At 47.9% G+C, this 23158-nt stretch overlaps 1 protein-coding gene across 3 annotated transcripts in view; it reads right to left on the bottom strand.

The window, feature by feature from the left end:
* The window catches only part of LOC139373416 (microtubule-actin cross-linking factor 1, isoforms 1/2/3/4/5-like), a 283532-nt gene that overhangs the window by 100733 nt on the left and 159641 nt on the right, over positions 1-23158 (bottom strand). For all 3 annotated transcript variants that reach the window (XM_071113888.1, XM_071113886.1, XM_071113887.1), the window contains 27 exons: positions 21026-21145; positions 20555-20650; positions 19683-19810; positions 18392-18485; positions 17345-17499; positions 16655-16958; positions 15677-15805; positions 15395-15472; positions 14889-15050; positions 14646-14750; positions 13825-13920; positions 13338-13463; positions 11151-11303; positions 8920-9074; positions 8624-8750; positions 7226-7409; positions 4696-4862; positions 4337-4515; positions 4103-4241; positions 3717-3910; positions 3293-3452; positions 2453-2536; positions 2059-2166; positions 1849-1947; positions 1585-1707; positions 1345-1436; positions 1073-1208 (listed from right to left, as the gene is read on the bottom strand). In XM_071113888.1, the coding sequence (XP_070969989.1) occupies positions 1073-1208; positions 1345-1436; positions 1585-1707; positions 1849-1947; positions 2059-2166; positions 2453-2536; positions 3293-3452; positions 3717-3910; positions 4103-4241; positions 4337-4515; positions 4696-4862; positions 7226-7409; positions 8624-8750; positions 8920-9074; positions 11151-11303; positions 13338-13463; positions 13825-13920; positions 14646-14750; positions 14889-15050; positions 15395-15472; positions 15677-15805; positions 16655-16958; positions 17345-17499; positions 18392-18485; positions 19683-19810; positions 20555-20650; positions 21026-21145 (3693 nt within the window). The remainder of the gene's footprint in view (positions 1-1072; positions 1209-1344; positions 1437-1584; positions 1708-1848; positions 1948-2058; positions 2167-2452; positions 2537-3292; positions 3453-3716; positions 3911-4102; positions 4242-4336; positions 4516-4695; positions 4863-7225; positions 7410-8623; positions 8751-8919; positions 9075-11150; positions 11304-13337; positions 13464-13824; positions 13921-14645; positions 14751-14888; positions 15051-15394; positions 15473-15676; positions 15806-16654; positions 16959-17344; positions 17500-18391; positions 18486-19682; positions 19811-20554; positions 20651-21025; positions 21146-23158) is intronic.

The raw sequence follows: 23158 nt of genomic DNA, 5'->3' as shown, positions 1-23158 counted from the left end.
CGACACTGGCAGTTAGACACTCTTTGCTGGCAAGTGATTTTATGCAACGCGTGTACATTTTTTCTTGAGAGTAAAGAACTACCCAGAAAACCACAACCATTCATTGAAGACACACTCGTGGGTGGAGATTTACGCCCACACACCAACACACTCACTCTCATACAATATATCCCCGATACTCTCGGTACATCCCCGGTACTGGCTCACACACACACATACCATCACATTTGGACTCATGTATATGGTGGGGGGGGGACATGACAGTGTGGTTGGATTTCGACTATGTGAACGAGTATGTGCACGTGTTTATGGAGAGGATGTATCCGCTTCGGAGGGGTTTATGGCTGAAACATAAAAAAGGTAGTCTACCTAACGTGCAGGGACAGCAAACAACCATTGTAATTTAGTGTAACACCTACTGACTACTAATGACTGCTCCGAAGTGATGAGGAGCATACGGAGGGAGGGGTGACTGTGAATGTGCTCTAACATGGGTGACTATCTTGTGACTATGAAGGCAGGCTGAGGGCGCACCTCCTATCAAAAAGCTACTATAGCTAAATGGTAGCATGACTTCTTCGGCTCACCGACTACTACGCCAATTGGGGGCCATAGATTAGTCTTTAAGCAGATGTGTTTGATGACGATGATGATGATGATGATGATGGGTGACACGGCTGCAAGCAGGTTGCTGATAGGGGAGGGGGGCTCACCATGCAATTACACACGAAATGGCTGTTAAACCAAACCGAGTCCATGAGGTAACAACATTCAGTATGGGGGATGATGGGTGTCAAAAAATGCACGCGTGGTGACGGGCAAGACACAGCATGCGACGCACTCTCGCTCACACACAAACGCGCTCAGCTCGTGAGCATATTCCATTTCAGACCCTCAAAATTCACAATAGGCAGACAGACATTGTCAGTGAGCAACACACTTGAACAGCAATGTCGTAAGCTCGCATTGGCAACTCCGCTAGTGAGTTTATGGCTTGAGCCGCAACCGCTCTACTCCTCCCTCTTCCCTTTCCCAGTCACCCTCCCTCCTTCCCTCCCTCCATCCACTCTACCTTTCTCTGCTCCTCTTTGGCCTGCTGTTGCACCAGCTGTTGCAGTTGGGCGGTGGAACTGTCACACAGCTGGCTGTAGGTGGCAGTCAGCTCGTCCAGCTGGGAGGTTACCTGGGCACGTTCCTCTGGGGACAACCTAGAGGACAAACGTTTCTGTCAGTTTGAACTTGTGTGTGTGGTGTGTGGATATAGGTGAGATGTTACTGAGTGCCCTATACAGTATGTGTGTTTATACAGTGGTATTAATGTGTGTAAGAGAAATCTGAACTTACTTGCTGGCCTGTTTCGACATCAGGAAGACTTGGGTGTTCCTGATAACCTTCGCCACCTCCTCCTTCTTAGCCGCTAACTGCTCACTCACGGCCTATGAACGCAACACAAATGAACATTTGAAAAAAGTAAAAACGGGTACATATATTTTATCGGCTAATAGAGTGTGATATAAGAAAGAACAGTGGATGCGTACAATATTCAATTCCATAATATACTAGATGCATTTCATATTTCTGTACCTCCTGCGCTGCGATGGATGACTCGGCGGAGGGGTCCCCTGCTCGGCCCTGGAGGCCCTTGACCCAGCCCAGCAGCTCTGACACCTGGCCTACCCTCTGCTGCCTCTCCTCCTCCACCTCTTTCTGCAGGGGGGGGGGGGGGGGGGAGAGATCGTGTCACAGATTGGCGGTACAGACAATAAATCTGACAGACACAGAGGAAGGTTGAAGACACCAGAAGAGAGAGCGAATGAAAAACTGAAAAAAGAGCGAGACATACAGTACCTCTTCTTCCTCTAGCCTCCTCAGTGCATCGCTGATGTACTTGACGTGCTGCGTCGTCAAGGTAACCAGGGCTGTGTAGCGCGTGCGCAAGTCCATGAACTGGAATGGCAAAGAAATCTCGTTGCTTGTGGCTTCGCACGATGACATTGGCACACATATTTCTAGAAATACATTAGCCACATTGTGACGCTCCCCTCCATCTCTCCTCACCTCCTGCGTGATGGCGTCTGATGAAGAGTGCATCCTCCTCCTCTTCCCGGTCGACTTCTGCGTCGACTCCACAAACGCTCTGAATGTCATCAGCTGCAGCTCGTAGTCCTGAAGGACACGGATACGTGTAACTTATTTACATCAAGCAGAAAATGACTTTGTTGTATTGTTATGGGACATTTAGTGTGGAAATTGGCTATCCAGTAGCCTACCTCAATTTAAAATATATGACACATAGCAAGAATAATCATATTTTGAGACAGACATCAAATCACATTTTATTTGTCACAACAAATAAACCACAGGTGTAGACTAACAGTGAAATTCTTACTTTTCCAAATCATCTAAAAAACGTATCTCTACATTACAATGACAAAGTGAGGTTGTCATCTACCTTCACAGAGGTGCAATACTGTTTTGAGTGCGTTTGGCACTCATCCAGTTTGGTCTGGTTCTTTTCGATGTCGGCTACTAATGCCTGAGGAGAGAATCAGGTCGAAGAGAATAGATGTTATTTACAGATGTCACTCAACCACAGTCAGATCTTCCATTAGTTTCAATCACTCTCCTCATTAGCCTATTTTAAACAAAGCTATTGCTCATCTATTTTTTCCCCCCCTTCTACCCGTCTCGCTCCGCCCCCTTCTACCCGTCTCGCTCCGCCCCCTTCTACCCGTCTCGCTCCGCCCCCTTCTACCCGTCTCGCTCCGCCTCCTTCTACCCGTCTCGCTCCGCCTCCTTCTACCCGTCTCGCTCCGCCTCCTTCTACCCGTCTCGCTCCGCCTCCTTCTACCCGTCTCGCTCCGCCTCCTTCTACCCGTCTCGCTCCGCCTCCTTCTACCCGTCTCGCTCCGCCTCCTTCTACCCGTCTCGCTCCGCCTCCTTCTACCCGTCTCGCTCCGCCTCCTTCTACCCGTCTCGCTCCGCCTCCTTCTACCCGTCTCGCTCCGCCTCCTTCTACCAGTCTCGCTCCGCCTCCTTCTACCCGTCTCGCTCCGCCTCCTTCTACCCGTCTCGCTCCGCCTCCTTCTACCCGTCTCGCTCCGCCTCCTTCTACCCGTCTCGCTCCGCCTCCTTCTACCCGTCTCGCTCCGCCTCTTTCTACCCGTCTCGCTCCGCCTCTTTCTACCCGTCTCGCTCCGCCTCTTTCTACCAGTCTCTCTCCGCCTCTTTCTACCCGTCTCGCTCCGCCTCTTTCTACCAGTCTCGTTCGGTCTCCATCCATCCCTCTCACCGTTTGTTGTGCTAGTTGTTCAGATAGGACTTTGCTGTCAGTCTTTCCAGGCTGGGTGTTTTCCTGTCTCTCAGTGGTCTCCTCTATCCAGTGGATCAGAGCAGAGTGACCATCTCTGTACTGCTGCAGGACCGAGCCCAGGGCTTCCAGCTCCCCTCGCCTGAAAAAAACACACCAACACATCACATACCATTCAATGAAGTACCCAATCAGTGATATGGGTCTATGCTCTTCTCTATTTCACATTTGACTAGAACGGTGGTTTTCAAAACCTGTCCCCATCTCAAGGAAATTGTATTGACTGTATTCATTTAAGCATAAACCTACAGTACAAATACTGAGTGAGGATTAAGCTTCACATAATACTTTTATAAAAATGATCTGACTAACTTTGACTCCATCCATCCATCCATCCACCACTCACCGTGTGTCCATCTGTCTCTTGACTCCGGCCCACCTCTCGGTGAGCTGGGCGGCTTTCTCCTGGTAGCGCTCCAGCTCCGGGCTGCGGTCTGGGTGGAGCCTGTTCAGCTGAGTCCCCGCCTCTCGGGCCTTCTGTACCTCTGACTGCAGGGAGCTAAACACCCCTTCCTGGTCCTCAAGCTCCGACTGCCACGTCTGGAGTGAAGGGGAGACGCAGAGAATCAGCACACAGATACACTCCTATCATTAGCAGACAAACCGTAATATTGGTCCATGCAACGTCTTCGTGGGCATTAATAACTTTGTCATGCGTGTGTACTACCCAGTATCTGAGTTAGTGGGATTAGTAGATAGTTTGGTCTTTCATTGTATCTGCCAGTCTCTTACCTCCAATTGTTCCCGTAGGGCCTGGATGGCATTGGTGTCGGCAGGGACGATGTCCTCCTCACTCAGCCAGCTCTCATACCTCTTCACCTGGCTCTCGGCGGCCTGCAAGCTGTACATCAGCACATCTACGGTCTTCAGCCTGAGAGAAAAAGGGGAAGCGCGTGATACTTAGTCATGTGTATTGGTTAAGAGAAGAGTATTTTGACTGTGTGTGAGCGCGTGTGGCCAACCCACTTGTGCAGGTAGACGGAGGAGAGGTTGTGCAGTCTGTCGATCTTCTCCACAGCCAGGTTGAGTTCAGAGCGCAGCACGGGGATACTGGAGGAGGTGGGCTTCTCCTCAAAGAAACTCACACAGCGACGCGACACCTCACCAAGACTGGTCCGCAGACCATCCAGGTCTGACTGCAGCTTCTGCCACCGGGAATAAGGGTTAGTCTTGATTTGTATATTCAATATACAGTATTAAGTTGAGACATGAAAATAAATGAAAGCAACTGAATAAAGTTAGTGCTGGTCTCCTTTTCGTTGGTAGATGAATAAGAGGGTTAGGACTCTGGTGACCAGCAGATGGGGCTGTGGCGCAATTCTGACCTCCTGCTCTGCAATTTGAACAGTGTTGTCGATGCTGTCACCCGATCGGTTGCTAGGGGGAGGAGTCTGAATGCCACGCATCAGCCTTTGCTCCGCCTCCTCCAGACGCAGTTTAATGTTCTGGAGCTCTGACAGGTAGGACCGAGAGACAGACTCATCCTTCTCCACTGGAGAGAGCGAGAGGGACAGAGAGCGAGAGGGACAGAGAGCGAGAGGGACAGAGAGCGAGAGGGACAGAGAGCGAGAGGGACAGAGAGCGAGAGGGACAGAGAGCGAGAGGGACAGAGAGCGAGAGGGACAGAGAGAGAGAGAAAGAGAGGGACAGAAAGAGAGAGCGAGGAGGTGATGGAAAGAGGGGGAGAGTAGATTAAAGATGAAAAGAAAAAGAGAGAGAGGAAGGGGTAGAAAAGGGGGAGAGTAAATGGAGAAAGACGGGAGCAGGAAGACAAGAGAGATCATTGAATTTCAATCCCACTTAATTGGGTCAATGCACCATCATAAAACCCTTTCATGACAATCCCCAATGTTGCCCTCAAGCCCCAAATGTGGATGAAGCCAAGACTGGGTGAAGTGGGGGGATGCACTCTGTCGATCTTCCTGTCCCCAGGCAAAACAGACACACGTTTGTCTTTTGAGTGAACGATTTCACACGTTTTCACACGTTTCATCCTGTAAAACATTCCCTGTCTTTGGTCAGTTAGGATCGCCACTATTTTAAGAATGTGAAATGTCAGAATTATAGTAGAGAGAATTGTTTATTTCAGCTTTTATTTCTTTCATCACATTCCCAGTGGGTCAGACGTTTACATGCACTCAATTAGTATTTGGTAGCATTGCCTTTAAATTGTTTGGGTCAAACGTTTCAGGTAGCCTTCCACAAGCTTCCCACAATAAGTTGGGTGCATTTTTTTCCATTCCTCCTGACAGAGCTGGTGTAACTGAGTCAGGTTTGTAGCCCTCCTTGCTCGCACACGCTTTTTCAGTTCTGCCCACACATTTTCTATAGGATTGAGTTCAGGGCTTTGTGGTGGCCACTCCAATACCTTGACTGTGTTGTCCTTAAGCCATTTTGCCACAACTTTGGAAGTATGCTTAGGGTCATTGTCCATTTGGAAGAACCATTTGCAATCAAGCTTTAACTTCCTGACTGATGTCTTGAGATGTTGCTTCAATATATCCACATAATTTTCATTCTCATGATGCCATCTATATTGTGAAGTGCACCAGTCCCTCCTGCAGCAAAGCACCCCCACAACATGATGCTGTCACCTCCTTGCTTCAGTTGGGATGGTGTTCTTCGGCTTGCAAGCCTCCCCCTTTTTCCTCCAAACACATGATGGTCACTATGGCCAAACAGTTCTATTTTTGTTTCATCAGACCAGAGGACATTCATCCAAAAAGTACAATATTTGTCCCTATGTGCAGTTGCAAACTGTAGTCTCGTTTTTTTATGGCAGTTTTGGAGCAGTGGCTGAGGGGCCTTTCAGGTTATGTTGACATAGGAATCGTTTTACTGTGTGTGTGTGTGTGTGTGTGTATATATATATAGGACTCATTTTACTGTGGATACAGATACTTTTGTACCTGTTTCCTCCAGCATCTTCACAAGGTTGTTTGCGTTTCTGGGATTGATTTGCACTTTTCGCACCAAAGTACGTTCATCTCTAGGAGTCAGAACGCGTCTCCTTCCTGAGCGGTATGACGGCTGCGTGGTCCCATGGTGTTTATACTTGCGCACTATTGTTTGTACAGATGAACGTGGTACCTTCAGGCATTTGAAAATTGTTCCCAAGGATGAACCAGACTTGTGGAGGTCAACTATTTTTTTTTCTGTGGTTTTGGCTGATTTCTTTTGATTTTCCCATGATGCACTGAGTTTGAAGGTTGGCCTTGAAATACATCCACAGGTTCACCTCCAATTGACTCAAATATGTCAATTAGCCTATCAGAAGCTTCTAAAGTCATTATATAATTTTCTGGAATTTTCCAAGCTGTTTAAAGGCACAGTCAACTTAGTGTATGTAAACTTCTGACCCACTGGAATTGTGATACAGTGAATTATAAGTTACATAATCTTTCTGTAAACAATTGTTGGAAAAATGACTTGTGTCATGCACAAAGTAGATGTCCTAACCAACTTGCCAAAACTATAGTTATTGTTAACTAGAAATTTGTGGAGTGGTTAAAAAACAAGTTTTAATGACTCCAATCTAAGTGTATGTAAACTTCCGACTTCAACTGTATGTACCCTATAAATAATTTGGATGAATCTAAATACTACCAAGCAAGTAAAGGTAAGCAAGTATGTGAGCAAAGTAAGCCAAACTCGACACTCCCTCCCAATTCTCCAACCTTTCCCATGAAACGTGCACTTACCCCTCGTGCATTTAAAACCAAAGGATTTGTGTACGCATTGGCCTCCAATACCCATCCTCTGCTTTTAAATCCAAATAAGGTGAGTGAACAAGTGCACACATCAGGGGAAAAAGGCTGGAGAACTGGGACCGAGAAACCCTATCTGTCCATCTACCCGTCTCCATGTTGACCAGCAGGTCCTGGCAGTGTTCCTGGGCGGTGTGGGCGTCTCTCTCCAGCTCGCGTCTCTCGGTCGGGGTGAAGAGGCCGCTCTCTTTGCTGTCAGAGAGGAAGTCAGCCAGGTGGGCCTCCAGGTGGTCCAGAGCCTGCTCCCTCGCCACAGGGGTCTGGGAACGTACCTGAGGGGTTAGGGGGAGAGAGGTGTACGTCAGATACATTTAAGAGTAGTGGTTGATTTTATATGCCAGTCAAAAAAAGCACGTATACACCGAGTATATACATTTCAGAAAACATGACAGGGATAGCACAATAAAGTCAGATACTTATTTCTACTGTGCTCCCTAAAGTGCTGTTGATATGTGTATTAATTAACATGCATTAAGCCGTGATTCATAGGTAATAAGTCGATATGAACACATTAGCAGATGGTGGGGAAAGAGGAAGATGTATGACAGAGGGACATTACACCATAAATGAAGTAATATGAGATAAAAGCTATAGTGAAATAAATTCATTAGGCCCTAATCTATGGATTTCACATGACTGGGAATAGAGATGTGCATCTGTTGGTCACAGATACCTTAAAATAAAATGGGCCTCGGGATCTCGTCACGGTATCAAATGCAATTGTGTTCGTTGTCGGTAGCTTATGCCTGCCCATACCATAACCTCACCACCACGGGGCAATTTATTCACAATGTTGACATAAGCAAATCGCATGCCCACACAACGCCATAAAATGTGGTCTGCGGTTGTAAGGCTTATGGTAGAGAAATTAACATTACATTCTCTGGCATCTCTGGTAGACATTCGTGCAGTCAGCATGCCAATTGCACGCTCCCTCAAAACTTGAGACATCTGTGGCATTGTGTTGTGTGACAAAACTGCACATTTTAGAGTGGCCTTTTATTGTCCCCAGCACAAGGTCCACCTGTGTAATGAACATGCTGTTTAATCAGCTACTTGATATGCCACACCTGTCAGGTGGATGGAGTATCTGGGCAAAGGAGCAATTCTTACTAACAGGGATGTAAACAAATTTGTGCACAAAATTTGAGCAAAATAAGCTTTTTATGCATCTGGAAAATGTCTGGGATCTTTTATCTCAGCTCAGGAAACATGGGACCAACACTTTACATGTTGCCTTTATATTTTGTTCAGTGTATAAGAAATAGAACAGTTACGTGGGATGAATGGAGTTGAAGACAGACAGATGAGAGATCGAGAGCAATACGATATGTCCATCATAGATGTACTGCGACATGGACAGAGAGAGAGCGCGGGAGAGAGAAATATGCTTGGAAGAAACTATAATGAAATAGACCAGTTATGTGAGAGATATGTGGTTGAAGACTTGGATGTTGACACAATGAGTTAAAACCGTGTGTCTAACCGTGTCCAGGCTCCAAGAGGACACGGTCCTGATGTCTTTCTGCAGGTAGTGCCAGGAGACCACACTCTTCATGCTGACGTGTAGATTGTGCCATAGAGACATCACGTTCTGGTACAGCTGCTCCATCCTACAACACACGGAATTACATTTCAATATACAGCAGGGTAAGGTATGAGTGTGTGTGTGTGTGTGTGTGTGTGCATCCGCCCGTGTGTAAGTATGTGTGTTGATCTGCTCATGTGTGTGCCTGCGTGCATGTGTGTGTATTTATGTATGTGAACTGTGTGTGTGTGTACCTGCTGGCGGTGTCCATGGCCTCCTGGTTGGGCGGTGGTACGGTGAAGCAGACTGACGGCACCATGGCCTCGTTTCCACTGGGGCTGATCACCTTCCATTTAGTCCTCTGAGAGTTGTCCGCCAACACACACTCCTCACCTCGGCTGATGGTGATCTATGGGGGGGGTACAGATATACAGAGAAGGGGAGGTGGAGGGAAAACAAATGGAAAGGTAAAGGTTTACGGCAACAAACAAACACAATACAAAGCAAAATGCAAACGTTCATGAGTTTAATGTGGTTAGCAAAAGCCCTAACAACTGAAAGAGACTAGAATCGACCACAAGAACCGTGCCATATTGAATCGAGCAACCATTTACAAACCGTGGGACCAAAACAGTATCCTTTGGCCTGAAAATGGCTAGATGTGCCCACACTCATTACAATATTAGTCGACATCTGGCAAACAAATTCAGAGAGCTAGGGTAGTAGCAGTTTCAATTTGGCATAGTACGGGTGTGGTGTCCGAAGTTCTTCCTTCATTATTGATTTTTTTATTAAAAATAAAGAAGAATTGTCTAGCTCAGCAAAGCGAGGTCTGTGCATCTAAAACCACTGCCCCCCAGCCCCACCCCCCTCTCACCCCATCCCCTGCACACACACAGAAATAGTGCAAAGTAAATGTACAGAAAAGCTCACGACTGCGGCTAAACTAGTCTCGCTGACTGAGTAACCTGGGGATACTGTGTTCAGTCGTGTGGTTACGTCACGCTTTTACCAACTGATCTGGGACTTCGGCTAACAATGGTCGTGAATCCAACTGATATGAAGAAAAACTGATCCTAAATCACTTGATAAGAGCGTAGAGTAACCAGGGAGTATTCAGTGTGCTGTGTAAAAGCTGAGCGCTGAGGTGAGAGAAGGTGAACATCGGGCAGTAATACCTGAGCGTTAGCCTTGACAGCCCAGCGGACACACGAGAAGAAGGGAGAGAGGGAGAGACAGAGGAGTGAAAGATGGAGGGTAGGAAGGGGAAACAGAAGGATGGAGAAGACATAAGAGAGGGGAGAGAAATATTATTTTGCGATCGTGTCATGAAGACCTTGTCCGGGTCATGTGTGTTTACTTTAAAGTGGCCCGTAGTTGGTGTCAATGGAAAAGTGTGTGTGTGTGTGTCTAGTAGTCGCAGATGAAGGAAATGAGAACAGAGGAAGCCACTCATGACTATTGAGAAGCACCCCTGCAGTAATCACTGCACCTCCACCACACCAGAATGTAATGATACCTCGCACACGTCTTACTGTGGTCAAACCGTCCCAGTCCCAGAGAGAGTCACACAGCAAGACTAAAATAGCTGTGTCCGAAGCCACCCCCTGTCCCTATGCAATACTACAGGAGTGGTAATGCAGATTGTGATTTTTGCCTGAGTCTAAACAAGTGGGAGAAATTCATCATTCCTAGCGTTTAGCTTCTCTGCTAGCGTCGCGCAGCACTTTGGGCCTGGTTGGAGACAGGCGTCGCATGTTAATGTGAGTGCGAGGTGAGTGGGGCGTCAGTGGCCAAAAGGTATTCCCTTCTCATGAATCATTACTTGACTTTGGAGTGGCTACCGTGGGCTCTTTAAGTGTTGGCTTTCCAGTATGATATAATGGCATAATCCAATGTTGCTGTGTTCTTAGCTGAAAAATAAATAGATGAAAAAAGAGGCTATTTTAATGTCCCTATGCGTAAGATATGACGGTCAAAAACATGATCACGATTACTAAGGAGAACTGAGCCCACTCTGCCAAAATCTGACCACTTATCCGTTCTCAAGCAACATAATAATGTCAAGTGATGTCATTGCAGCCTGGTAGTGCCACGAGACCACATTTCCAGAGCTCTAACGCGGGACTCTTGCAATCAACACCGTACATCTAAAACCCTATGTGGGGGACACAGTTTAAATTCACAGTTGAATAATACATGCTATTGAAGCAACTAAAAATGTTTTTTTTAGCTGACAAGTTGACTGGGTCTATAGACCAACAATGGCAGGGTGAAAGCAGTCAATGACGAAAGCTGATCGCTTGAAGATGCACCATATTGGATTGCTAAGGTGTAGGTGGTGCTGAGAAGGGTTGTGCAGGGCAGAGAAGAAGCAATTGGCAGAAGGATATAGTTTCTGTTTTCTGTATTCCTCCGTTTGTGCCTAATGAACATGACCCTGGTATTGTCACGATAGTGTGGGTGTGGTGAGGGGTGCCCGTACCTCTATCTGCCGGTAGTCACAGATGGCGTGGATGGGCGTGGTGCTTCCCAGGGTGCTCTCTGCGCTGCGGGGGCGGAGCTGCACCACCGTCTTGGCCCGGCCCACCAGGCTGGCCACCGAGCTGCGGTACTCAATCAGCTGCTCCTTCTCCTCCTGTGAGTAACAGCCATTGGTCAGTGAGGGTGTCAATCACTTAACCAATCAAATCAGTCAGTCAGTGAAGTGGTAAGCTTTTGTGATACTATAGGCCTGCACTGTTACAGTGTATGGAAAAATAATTTACATACATATTGATTCCATTGAACTCCACAGTCCCAGAATTGAGAATATACAGAATCTCCTTTCTCAGCTCAATAGCATAGCTACAGAGTCCCATTGGTGATTGTAGCTTACAATCACCAATTGGTGACACTGTAACAATGTTTGCTAGCTAACTCGGAATGAGCTTTTCTGCTAGCTAAACTATCTATTAAACATTCAACCCAGTGGCTTCCCGAGTGGTGTAGTGGTCTAAGCACTGCATCGCAGCTGTACCACTAGAGATTCTGGGTTCGAGTCCAGGCTCTGTTGCAGCCGGCCACGACCTGGAGACCCATGGGGTGGCGCACAATTGGCCCAGCGTCGTCCGGGTTAGTGGAGGGTTTGGCCGGCAGGGATGTTTTTGTCCCATCGCGCTCTAGCAACCCCTGTGGCGGGCCGTGCACAGTGCACGCTGACACAATCACCAGGTGTACGGTGTTTCCTCCGACACATTGGTGCGGCTGGCTTCCGGGTTAAGTGGGCATTATGTCAAGAAGCAGTGCGACTGGGTTGTGTTTCGGAGGACGCACGGCTCTCGACCTTCGCCTCTCCCGAGTCCATACGGGAGTTGCAGCGATGAGACAGGACTAACTAACAATTGGATATCACAAAATTGGGGAGAAAGAGGAGTAAAAAAACGTTAAATTAAATATAAATAAATGAACATTCAACCCAGTATTAGCTTAACTCCTCATATTGACATGTAGAAATACATTTATATGGACTCATTTCCTGACAGAAAGCTTCATTCTCTCAATCTATTCAATCTATCCATCTATCCATTGGTATAGCCATTACTTATCCATTGTATTATTTGAAAGAATGCATTGTGAAATGAAAGAATGAACTGTGAGTTAAATGGGTAGAGATGTATTTTCATTAGTTAGAATAATCATAAAGGCATTGCATCGGTCGAATAGTGCTTTGATGGTTGTCTTTATGGAATACAGCAAAGGAGGCATCTGTCAAAGTCCCGTTTAATCTCCCCAGTGAGAACACACACAGTATTGGAAATGTAATCAACCGCCGAATGCTTAATACCCACCTTCAGAACAAAAACACACATGCTGCCTCAAACTGAGCGCAGTGAAGTGCTCAAAATGAGGCGAGCACGTATGAAACACTCCGAGACACGCAACAAACACATCTCCATGTATGTATCCTGAGTGGCCATCCATTTCCCCCCCTCCATATAAACCACGTAATCATACTTTCTGTAGGAATGTAAACACGCACTGTAATTACATTGACTTCTCTAAGTATTATCACGGCCGCTAAAGGCACAACGCCTTTCCCTTCCATGACCGTTTACGTTTCATATCAGCCTATCCCCTCGAGTGTCTACACCTCGATCATTCCCCACTAGCCTAGACCTGCGTCAGACAACCACGTCACCCTCTCATCTCCATGTCCAGGGAGGATACGCCCACTGTTCACAGTGCTTAGGCCCGCGGAGTCGTGCCCCGCTCCAAGTGTACCATCTGCTGTGTGTCGGGGCGCATGGTGGTGGCTGTGAATCGGCAGACCAAAGTAGATTAGACGGGCCTACGCAGAGTCGATGAGGTAGCTTAAGACTTAGTGTCAACAGCTAGCCAACGTCTACAGTATTAGCATGACATTAGCCTCAGCTAGCCGTAGATAATGTCACGAAGCGAGTCAGAAGTGTCAAGGTGACGTAGCTTATTAGCTTAAAATGTGGATCAGCTATAATCACGTGCCTAAGCTTTTCACTGGCAAATACCTGAATGATTAGAGCAAACTAACCGTTAAGCTACAGAATTAGCAGGAGTTGAGGTGTTTTGACAAGTTAGTGGGGGTGCATTTGAAGGTTTGGTCCAACAACATTTGAGGGGACTAACAGTCTAGAGAACAATAAGGTCAACGTACCATAGAGTCTTGCAGCAGGTCCTCCAGCTTGCCCAGCCTGCTGCTCTTGTCACAGGTGTACTGCCTCTTTATGGTGTCCTGGAGCTGACGCAGGTACGTCTCGCAGTCCCGTGCGTCACTCACAAACTGACGGGAGGCAATACGAACACGACACACAGAGGTCAGCATCAGGACTGATACGTAATCCAGATACCAGCTGCCGGACCCTATGAGATATTCTATATTTAACCTAGTATAAAAACGCCTTGGAGTCGTCTTGTATTCAGGTTTTAGAAGATGTAATCACTTTACACTCCCAATTAAGGGCAAGTCAAAACATACATAGGTAGTCAAATAGACAAATTCATTTCATCTTGATCTTATATGACGGTGTCTATGTGAAAAGCCACAAACGACCGACATTGTAACGGACCAGGTGGGTATTACAGGTATAACGTAACAGTACAAGGTGTGACTTTGTAAAGAGACTTTGTTCAACTCTCCTAACCTGGAAGTAGGTAGTATTGTCTTTGAGATGCTGCTCCACACACACACACAGCTGGCGTACCCACTGCCACTGGGTCTGCAGCGCTGCACTGTACGCCTGGGGAGAGGGAGGGGGGGGGGGGGGGGGTAAAGGCATCAGCATGCTTCAGTTCGGCTGGCGTCGAGACGTATTCGTCTAGGCGAACCAAACGAGTGTGCTCGCATACTCCCTTAAAATGCCTTTGCTTGGAAAAAGTGATTTGTCCATTTTGAGACGCCGTAGCCAGTATACACTTCCTCAAAATAGTCTAAAATAACTCAAGAAATCTGTCATTAATTGTGATGTTTTTGCAGAAGAGATCTTCGTCGCGCAATTTTACATCTAACAAAGATGTTTGAAGCAGTAGTTTCCAAAAATGGCATGAAAACGAGTCGTCTCTCATTGACTGACAACAGAGACTATTGAAGAATCCCTACTGTTGGCCAAACACCAACTAAGGGGCATAGACTTCGACTCCGAACTTCGACTTGCCTCCAGAAACAAATATGTGTGTGCCCGAACTACCAAAAAAAAACTTCACAAAATGTCATCATAATATTTGCACAAAATCTAACGAACTGTTTCGGCTGGGAAGCTTCCTGGATACACATTTCTCAAGCTCTTTATTTGAATCACAGTCAAGCTCCACAGTCCAAACAGAGTACAAAATGTACTGACAATCTTATTTTGAGGGGAACATCGATAGCAACACTGTTTGTACTGATAAGTACTGTAGATGGCAACACAATCTTTTTGAAAGGCCATTGAACAGCCTTGATAGCTCTGTTGCTAGGCAACCTCACCTCCACTGTCTGTTTGGCTGGGTGGTTCTCCTGACAGAGCCGGTCAGCTGTTTCCTGCAGCGAGTGCATCACTTCCTGTTTCTCCTCCAGCTCTGACCTCATTTCCTGAGAGAGGATGACAGAGCATTCAGAAGAGCACCCAGAGGAATATCTCAAAAAAAAAATTGTATTCTCTGTGTGTGTGTGTCTGTGTGTGTGTGTGTGTGTGTGTGTGTGTGTGTGCATCTATCCCTGTCCACTCACGGCGTATAGCTCTCTCTTGGCATTGACGTTTGTATTGTTTTGACTCCAGTCGTAGGCCAGTTCCTCCTCTTCTCGCTCGTTGAGCCAGATCAGCTCCTCTGTACAGCGACACACAAATGCATGCAGGCTCTCCAGGCAGCGCAGACGCCATGACGAGAGTTCCTGTGAAGACAGGGGACGGGAGGAGGAAATGTTACTCGGTGTTAGCTCTATACGTCAACGAAGTGTTTCTAGGTTATTTCAGGAGGCACACACATAGACGCGCGCCCCTCGCTCTCTCTCTCCCACTCCCCAGTCAACTCCCTGCTGTGTGGTAGAAGCAGGTGCTTCTACCAGCTGCACTCGGTCTTTAACGCTCGCTAGCTCCTCTGAGCCTTCAGCAAGCGCAGTCACACCCTGATGGGATTAACGGAGAGCGTGGGCGCACTGGGGTGCACACACACACACACCCTACACACAATCTGACGCGCACACATTCACAGACGAAAAAAAGTCCTCCCCCTCACCAGTAGTTTGCAGTATAGATGCTCTAGCTTGGCCAGAGTGTCAGAATAACTGCTCCTGAAGTTCGGAGAGACTTTGGTCTGAGGAGAAAGAGATATGAAAAGCTTAGCAAAACATTATCTGGCCCTCTCGACTAGGTTTGTGACTGCCATGTTGTTATCTACTGCATACGCCCAGGCCTATTCAGTGTCTGTTAATGTCCACTTACATTATGTGTATCAGTATGTACAGTAGAAGTGCCTAAGAATGTGTTTTAGAATCTATTAGTGTGTGTGTGTGTGTACCTCGTAGTTGCGGGCCTCCTTCAGGCTGTGCAGGAGCTCCTCCACGGCAGTGTGGACGTTCTGGTGGTCCTGGAGGTTCTGCTCTACAGAGGGCAGGTCCGCCCCCCACTCGGCACGCTCCAGCACATCCTGACGTACGCACAATCAGTTCTACTCATCCATCCCCTTTCATCCATCCCCTTTCCCGTCCATCCATCCCCTTTCCTGTCCATCCATCCCCTTTCCTGTCCATCCATCCCCTTTCCCGTCCATCCATCCCCTTTCCCGTCCATCCATCCCCTTTCCTGTCCATCCATCCCCTTTCCTGTCCATCCATCCCCTTTCCCGTCCATCCATCCCCTTTCCCGTCCATCCATCCCCTTTCCCGTCCATCCATCCCCTTTCCCGTCCATCCATCCCCTTTCCCGTCCATCCATCCCCTTTCCCGTCCATCCATCCCCTTTCCTGTCCATCCATCCCCTTTCCTGTCCATCCATCCCCTTTCCTGTCCATCCATCCCCTTTCCTGTCCATCCATCCCCTTTCTCGTCCATCCATCCCCTTTCCTGTCCATCCATCCCCTTTCTCGTCCATCCATCCCCTTTCCCGTCCATCCATCCCCTTTCCCGTCCATCCATCCCCTTTCCCGTCCATCCATCCCCTTTCCTGTCCATCCATCCCCTTTCCTGTCCATCCATCCCCTTTCCCGTCCATCCATCCCCTTTCTCGTCCATCCATCCCCTTTCCCGTCCATCCATCCCCTTTCCTGTCCATCCATCCCCTTTCCCGTCCATCCATCCCCTTTCCTGTCCATCCATCCCCTTTCCTGTCCATCCATCCCCTTTCCCGTCCATCCATCCCCTTTCCTGTCCATCCATCCCCTTTCCTGTCCATCCATCCCCTTTCCCGTCCATCCTCCCTCCCGTCCATCCATCCCTCCCTCCCTCCCTCCACCTATCAATCCCTCTCCCTCCCTCCACCTAACCCCCTTCTTTCTTACCTGTGTCTCCTCCACCCATCCCAGGAGCTCATAGATGAACCGGAGACTTCCTTCGTCCTCCGAGGACGACATGGCCACCAGCTGAGAGCGGGACATGGGTCTCCTGAGCAACGCCGCCCCCATCGCCCCCACCACGCCCACTGCCCCCAGCAGGGTCTGGGCCCCCGTGGACAGGGAGAGACCACTGTCGCTCCCCCGCGGGGCCGTCCGGTCTCCCCCCGTCACCGGGGAGAAGTGGCCCTTCCTGTAGACGCTGGAGCACTGGAGCCGGAGAGAGACCAGCTCCTCGTGGAGACAGGACGCTCTGTGGAGGAGGGGAACAAACGCGTTAAAAGGGGACTTCAAAAATACACACCTTTTTCCTGTGACACACAGAACACACACATGCGGTCAAGCTACGCTTCAGGCGAGGCACAAAAGTGGATCGGCCACGACTCGACATTGGGCCTCCGCTGTTGCTGCACAGAACATATATTTTGTCAAAACACAGTACCGTCACATTTACAGAGATGCAGTATAACCAAGTCAAATTGATATGCCATTGGGCAGGCGCTTTAATCAAAAGGGTTGTACGGTCATGCGTGCATATATTTTTGCCTTATGGGTAGTCCGGGGAATCGAATTCGCTCTCCTGGCATTGCGAGCGACATGCTCTACCAACGGCCCTACACCCCTTCTCCCGCCACTGACCTGAAGGCGAGCTGCTCCACCTGGTAGTACTTCTCGTCTCGGAGGATGTTGAGGTCCAGGTTGAGCTGTCTGATCAGAACCTCACAGTCCTGCAGGTACAAGCCCAGCTCCCTCTCACAACGCACCGCCTCGCCACTCTCCACCAGGGACATGTCCTGACGGAGGGACGGGGGAGGAGAGAAGGATACAGGGGAAAAAGGGGTACAGGAAGAGGAGATGAGGAGTGGTGTGAACAGTGAGGAAGAAGAGGAGGGGAAAGTAAGACAGAGGGATAGAGAGGGAGTGGGAGAAAGGAGAGTGATGAGGAAATGAGTGAGAGACACACTACACCATATTGAAAAAAGGCATGTAGCTACCAGGTCTTGGGTTAATTCAAATTGAAGGAAATAATTATCTTCTACTTCTCAGTTTATTGAGAAGTCATTGAAAATATATACAGTTTTTTTCACATTTTGAATTGTTAGAGACAGACAGCCAGACAGACAGACAGTGAGACAGACCATCAGCGAGACAGACAGACAGACAGCGAGACAGACCGACAGCGAGACAGACCGACAGCGAGACAGACCGACAGCGAGACAGACCGACAGCGAGACAGACCGACAGCGAGACAGACCGACAGCGAGACAGACCGACAGCGAGACAGACAGAGTGTCTACTGGGTGAAATACCAAAGTGTGCCATCACAGCAGCAATATTTGTGACCTGTTGCCACAAGAAAAGGGCAACCAGTGAAGAACAAACACCATTGTAAATAATACAACCCTTATGTTTATTTATTTTCCCTTTTGTACTTTAACTATTTGCACATAATGACATTTGAAATGTCTTTATTATTTTGGAACTTCTCTGAGTGTTATTTATTTTTAATTGTTTATTTTACTTTTGTTTACTATCTATTTCACTTGCTTCGGCAATGTAAACATATGTTTCCTATGCCAATAAAGCCCCTTAAATTGAAATTGAATTGAGACACAGATAAACAGAGACAAAGAGAGACAAAGAGAGTGACACAGACAGTGAGTGACATAGGACAGCATCACTCACGGCCTGTAGTGTGTTCTTGGCCAGGGTGAGTTTCTCCTCACAATCCAGGGCCATGTTCTGGATTTTATTGGCCATCTGCAGCAATAACTCCAGTCTGGAGGGAGGGACACACACACACTATCAGCACAGTGTCAACAAGCTCAAAACATTCATTTGGTTTGTCTGAAAAGGAACCCTAAATACTAAATAGTGCACTACTTTTGACCAGGGCCTGTTCAAAAATTGTGCACTATATAGGGAATAGGGTGTTATTTCATATACAGCCAGTGTCTATGGAATGTGTTTACCGTACAACCATAAAAAACAACCTAAATGAAAAATAATCTACCAGTTAATGGCGTTAGGCCTCAAAAGCACAGTGGTAGTGTTGTTTCACACTAAAAAGCATCTACAGGGGCCACGTTTTCACAACACAGAAGAGTACAGATCGACGCAAAATAAATCCCGTGTGGAAATGCCTGATCGTAGTGAGACTTCCTGCGTTTCTGTGCAGAGATCTGCGCTCCTGCATCACGACCACGCAGCCCCTAAGGGATGTCTATAAGTACAGTGTCGGGGGGGTTAGGTTAGTGTGCTGCATACGTCTCCACAGTCTCTCTCTATAACTGCCGGTTTAAACTAGCTCTAACAGCTGTAGGTCGGGTTAAAGACGGAATCCGCAGTAGGATGAAACAGCGCCACTGCCCCCCCCCCCCGTTGTTATTGTTTCTGTTTGCCGAGCTGAGAAGCGTTGTACAGCATGACCAACAAACAAAAAAATGAAAGTGAATATGTTTTGCTCTTTTATCTTGCTTGCAATGAGAGGGAAAGAAAAAAAACTCCTTCGTTGTTTTAATATCTCAAATGGAAGTGGCTGTTTCACCACTAAGGATGGCAGCTTCAAGGTAAGTTACAGGGTTAAGTAGGTCTGTGTTGCTGACCTCTCCACAGTGGGCCGCAGGGCCTAGGTCTCTATGACTACTGGTATAAACATAACTCAAACACTAGCAGCAGTAAGGGTTAAGGTCAGGGTCATGACCTCTCCGCCACAGGGCCTCGGTCTCTATGACTACTGGTATAAACATAACTCAAACACTAGCAGCAGTAAGGGTTAAGGTCAGGGTCATGACCTCTCCGCCGCAGGGCCTCGGTCTCTAGGACTACTGGTATAATCATAACTCAAACACTAGCAGCAGTAAGGGTTAAGGTCAGGGTCATGACCTCTCCGCCGCAGGGCCTCGGTCTCTAGGACTACTGGTATAATCATAACTCAAACACTAGCAGCAGTAAGGGTTAAGGTCAGGGTCATGACCTCTCCACAGCGGGCCTCATGGCCTTCTCTCTCTCCAGCATTTCCAGGATCAGCTTGCCCCACTCCTCCTCCAGGTCGTTGGGGTGCAGGCCCAGGGGCAGCTTGATGCGCCCAAACTCCATCCATACCTTGGGAAAACAAAACATATGTATTGTAGAAGTAAAAATGACACGCCTACATATTCTTTACTCTAACATGCAAAATAATAAAAATACATTTGAAATTCTGAATTTCGTGTGCAAAGTACATGACTTGGGAGTGCAAAGGACCCAGATCTGGAAGTATGAATGTTTTGGATGCTTGGGGTTGGGAGTCATCATATGCCATTGATCAGGAGTGTCAGCAGGTCAGTGGTGACATCAGGAGAGTAGAACCGAGGGGCAATGAAAGAGGATCTGATAAAGGAGGAATTATGGTTTGTTGTCTCAAGGCAGTGGCATGGGGTTGAAATGACCGGGTGCAGAGAACAGGGTGTTCGATAACACACACACACACACACACACACACAGTACCCCTGAGAGACTCATGATGTACAATGCGGACCGCTCGTGGTGGCAGAAACCAGGTCACCTCTTCATATCTCTTTCTCCATCGTCGGCCATTGTTTACGAGTTTCAGTTTTCCAGAAGACTCATGCCAGTCTAACATGCCATAATAGGATTTGATGTTGAAATGAGGCTGTGTCCTCAGGGTAAAGGTACTTTAGTATCTGCCTGGGTATGTCGTTCCATCTCTCGGACGGTAAACCGGTGTTCACCGTCAACGTAGGTTTGCAGCTCCTGCTGTCATTTTATAATGCTTGTCGTCATTGAGCGTTCTTAATGTGTTTCGGAAATCTAAAGCCTCTCTTTCTTCCCCCCTCCACATCTTACCTCCAGCAGTTTGTAGAGGTGTTCTACGCGACCCTTCTCCAGCTCCTTGGCAGGGATCTCGGTCTCCTTGAAATGGACGTATTCATTGTAAAGTGCCTGTGGAACAGCGACAGCGTGTTGACAAAAAGGTTAGATGTCAATAACGGACATTTTTAGATCAAGCAGAAAAGTGTTAATAGTTTTCTGGGCCCCGAGTAGTAGAGCTGATCTTGGATCAGCCACTCCTGGTCTATATAATCCTATTCATTAGGATCTAAACCCGCTAAACTGATCCTAGATCAGCACTCCTACTCAAATGCTTTATAAACATGTATTTAGCATCTTTACCCACATCCTGTCCCCCTCATCCCCCCCATTGCCTCCCTCTCTACCTATCCTTCCTTCTCCCCATTTGTATTCTCTTCCCTCCATCACCCTTTCCACCTCCCCCCAATCCCTTCCTTGTACCCTTCTCTCCCTCCCCCTCAGCACCTTGAGCTCCACAGGGTCCAGTGGGAAGTTCTTGTTGGCCATTAGGGCCTTGTGCTGCCGGCTCCACTGGAGCAGCATGGAGAAACGAGAGCGGTACTCTGCCCAGCGGTGGTCCACCTCCTGATAGAGAGAGAGGGGGAAGGAGGAAGGGGGAGAGAGAGATAGAGAGGGAGGGTCAGACTGGTTCATTGACAGTCAGCTATCAATATACGTCAATGGCTGACTGCGATCAATGCAGTTCATTATTGGCTCCACAGCTTTGGCAGCATGATGTCACACAGACTGACCAACTGTACATTGACACAGTAACACGGGAACCGCCAGTGTTCATTTGTCAATTAAAAAAAGAATAATCACAAACAGGAACGTATTTAGAGAAGTCTGACAGTTTTTCTTCCCCCCACACCTATTCCTAACTTAACCTTCCAAGACTATGTGCTGTAGGATGTTGGTACCCTGCCAGGTGCTAATGTGTCTCTCTCGCTCTCCTCACTGAATGACAAATGGATTAACGGGCGATAATTGCGCACCTTACTTCACAGTTGAATTTAAATTAGGCCTAACTGAATGACGAGGGTGAAGAGGCTGATTTAATTTAGAAAGACAATAGTGTAACGATGAGCGTGTGTGTTATGCCCATTTGTCAGGAGCAAATCATTTGACCGCGCGCCTTGGGGGTTGATACCGCTCTCCTTTACGTTTTACTTTGTAAAAATATGCTGCTTACGGGACTGTTTTATTCACTATAAAACTCTATTACATTTACACATTTAAATGCAGTAGGCCTTCAGAATAACACAAAACATATCCTTGACTCTATCCAACGTCATGAGTGGGGAAACAAACGATGCCAGTCTGGCTGCACAGCCGGACCCCATCGGCACGACACCGAAACTCATTTCAAGCGTAATAAGTGACCAGATTAAATTGGCAATAATCTGCTGAGCATATTCCGTTTCTAAGACACTTAACCTTTGTCAAATAACGCACCCAATTCAAGAGGTGCAGCTCTGATTTCCAAATGTCCCTTTTCCCAAGAATATCTGTGCTGTCCATGTATCCAGCACATGACTACTGGCGCGGCAGCAGCACTGCTCTGACTGCTAATCAAAAACTAGTGTGATCATAAACCTCAAATGTAAATATGCAAATGTCTCGCCAATGGATGAATGGGCAATAGAAACCAGACAAAAGCTGATAATGGTGCTTGTGACTTCACCCAACGATGAGGAAGGGAAAGAGGGTGATTGAATTTAGAACAATAGTGTAATTTTGATTAAGAATTGTGGCCCGGTCTAATCATTTTATTATGAAGCGCAGGAAATTGTATATCATTTCCGCTGGGAGAGTCCAATCAGACAGCGAGCACCAACATACAAAGTGTGTAGTTGAAAATGGCAAGCTGAACCAAACGAAGGGACGCTCTGACAGCATTTGCAAATGCTTCAGAATTTAGATGAGTTGGAGTCAGATGTAGGATCAGATATCGACGTTGCTTATGAAGAGTCTTCATCTGATTCTGAGGTTGACTTCGAGCCTCTGCAGAAAAACCTGAACATAGCTAACAGATGGCGAGACAGGACTCTGGGAAGGAAGGCGCGGCGAGACAGGACTCTGGGAGGGAAGGCGCCGCGAGACAGGACTCTGGGAGGGAAGGCGCGGCGAGACAGGACTCTGGGAGGGAAGGCGCGGCGAGACAGGACTCTGGGAAGGAAGGCGCGGCGAGACAGGACTCTGGGAGGGAAGGCGCGGCGAGACAGGACTCTGGGAGGGAAGGCGCGGCGAGACAGGACTCTGGGAAGGATGGCGCGGCGAGACAGGACTCTGGGAAGGATGGCGCGGCGAGACAGGACTCTGGGAAGGATGGCGCGGTTTGGGCAGAAAAGAGTGACGAGTTGATGTGACATGTGGATGTTGCAGCACATCAGACATTGTACTGTTGCCGAGAGGCACAGAAAAGGAAACAGAAGGTGGTGTCTATGGAGGAACTCTAAGGATTTATGGCACTCTCTTGTATTTCCCGCGGGGCGTTCCGCGGAAAGAGCATGGATGTGGAGCTTTCCGTCTGATGGGAAAAGGTCGTCGCCCGCCCCCCCCCCCCCCCGTACCTAAGAGACCACGCCACGCAACCGC

This window comes from Oncorhynchus clarkii, chromosome 18, assembly GCF_045791955.1.
Source record: "Oncorhynchus clarkii lewisi isolate Uvic-CL-2024 chromosome 18, UVic_Ocla_1.0, whole genome shotgun sequence".
In the NCBI taxonomy this organism is placed as follows: Eukaryota; Metazoa; Chordata; class Actinopteri; order Salmoniformes; family Salmonidae; genus Oncorhynchus; species Oncorhynchus clarkii.
This window is presented reverse-complemented; position numbering and strand designations above follow the sequence as displayed.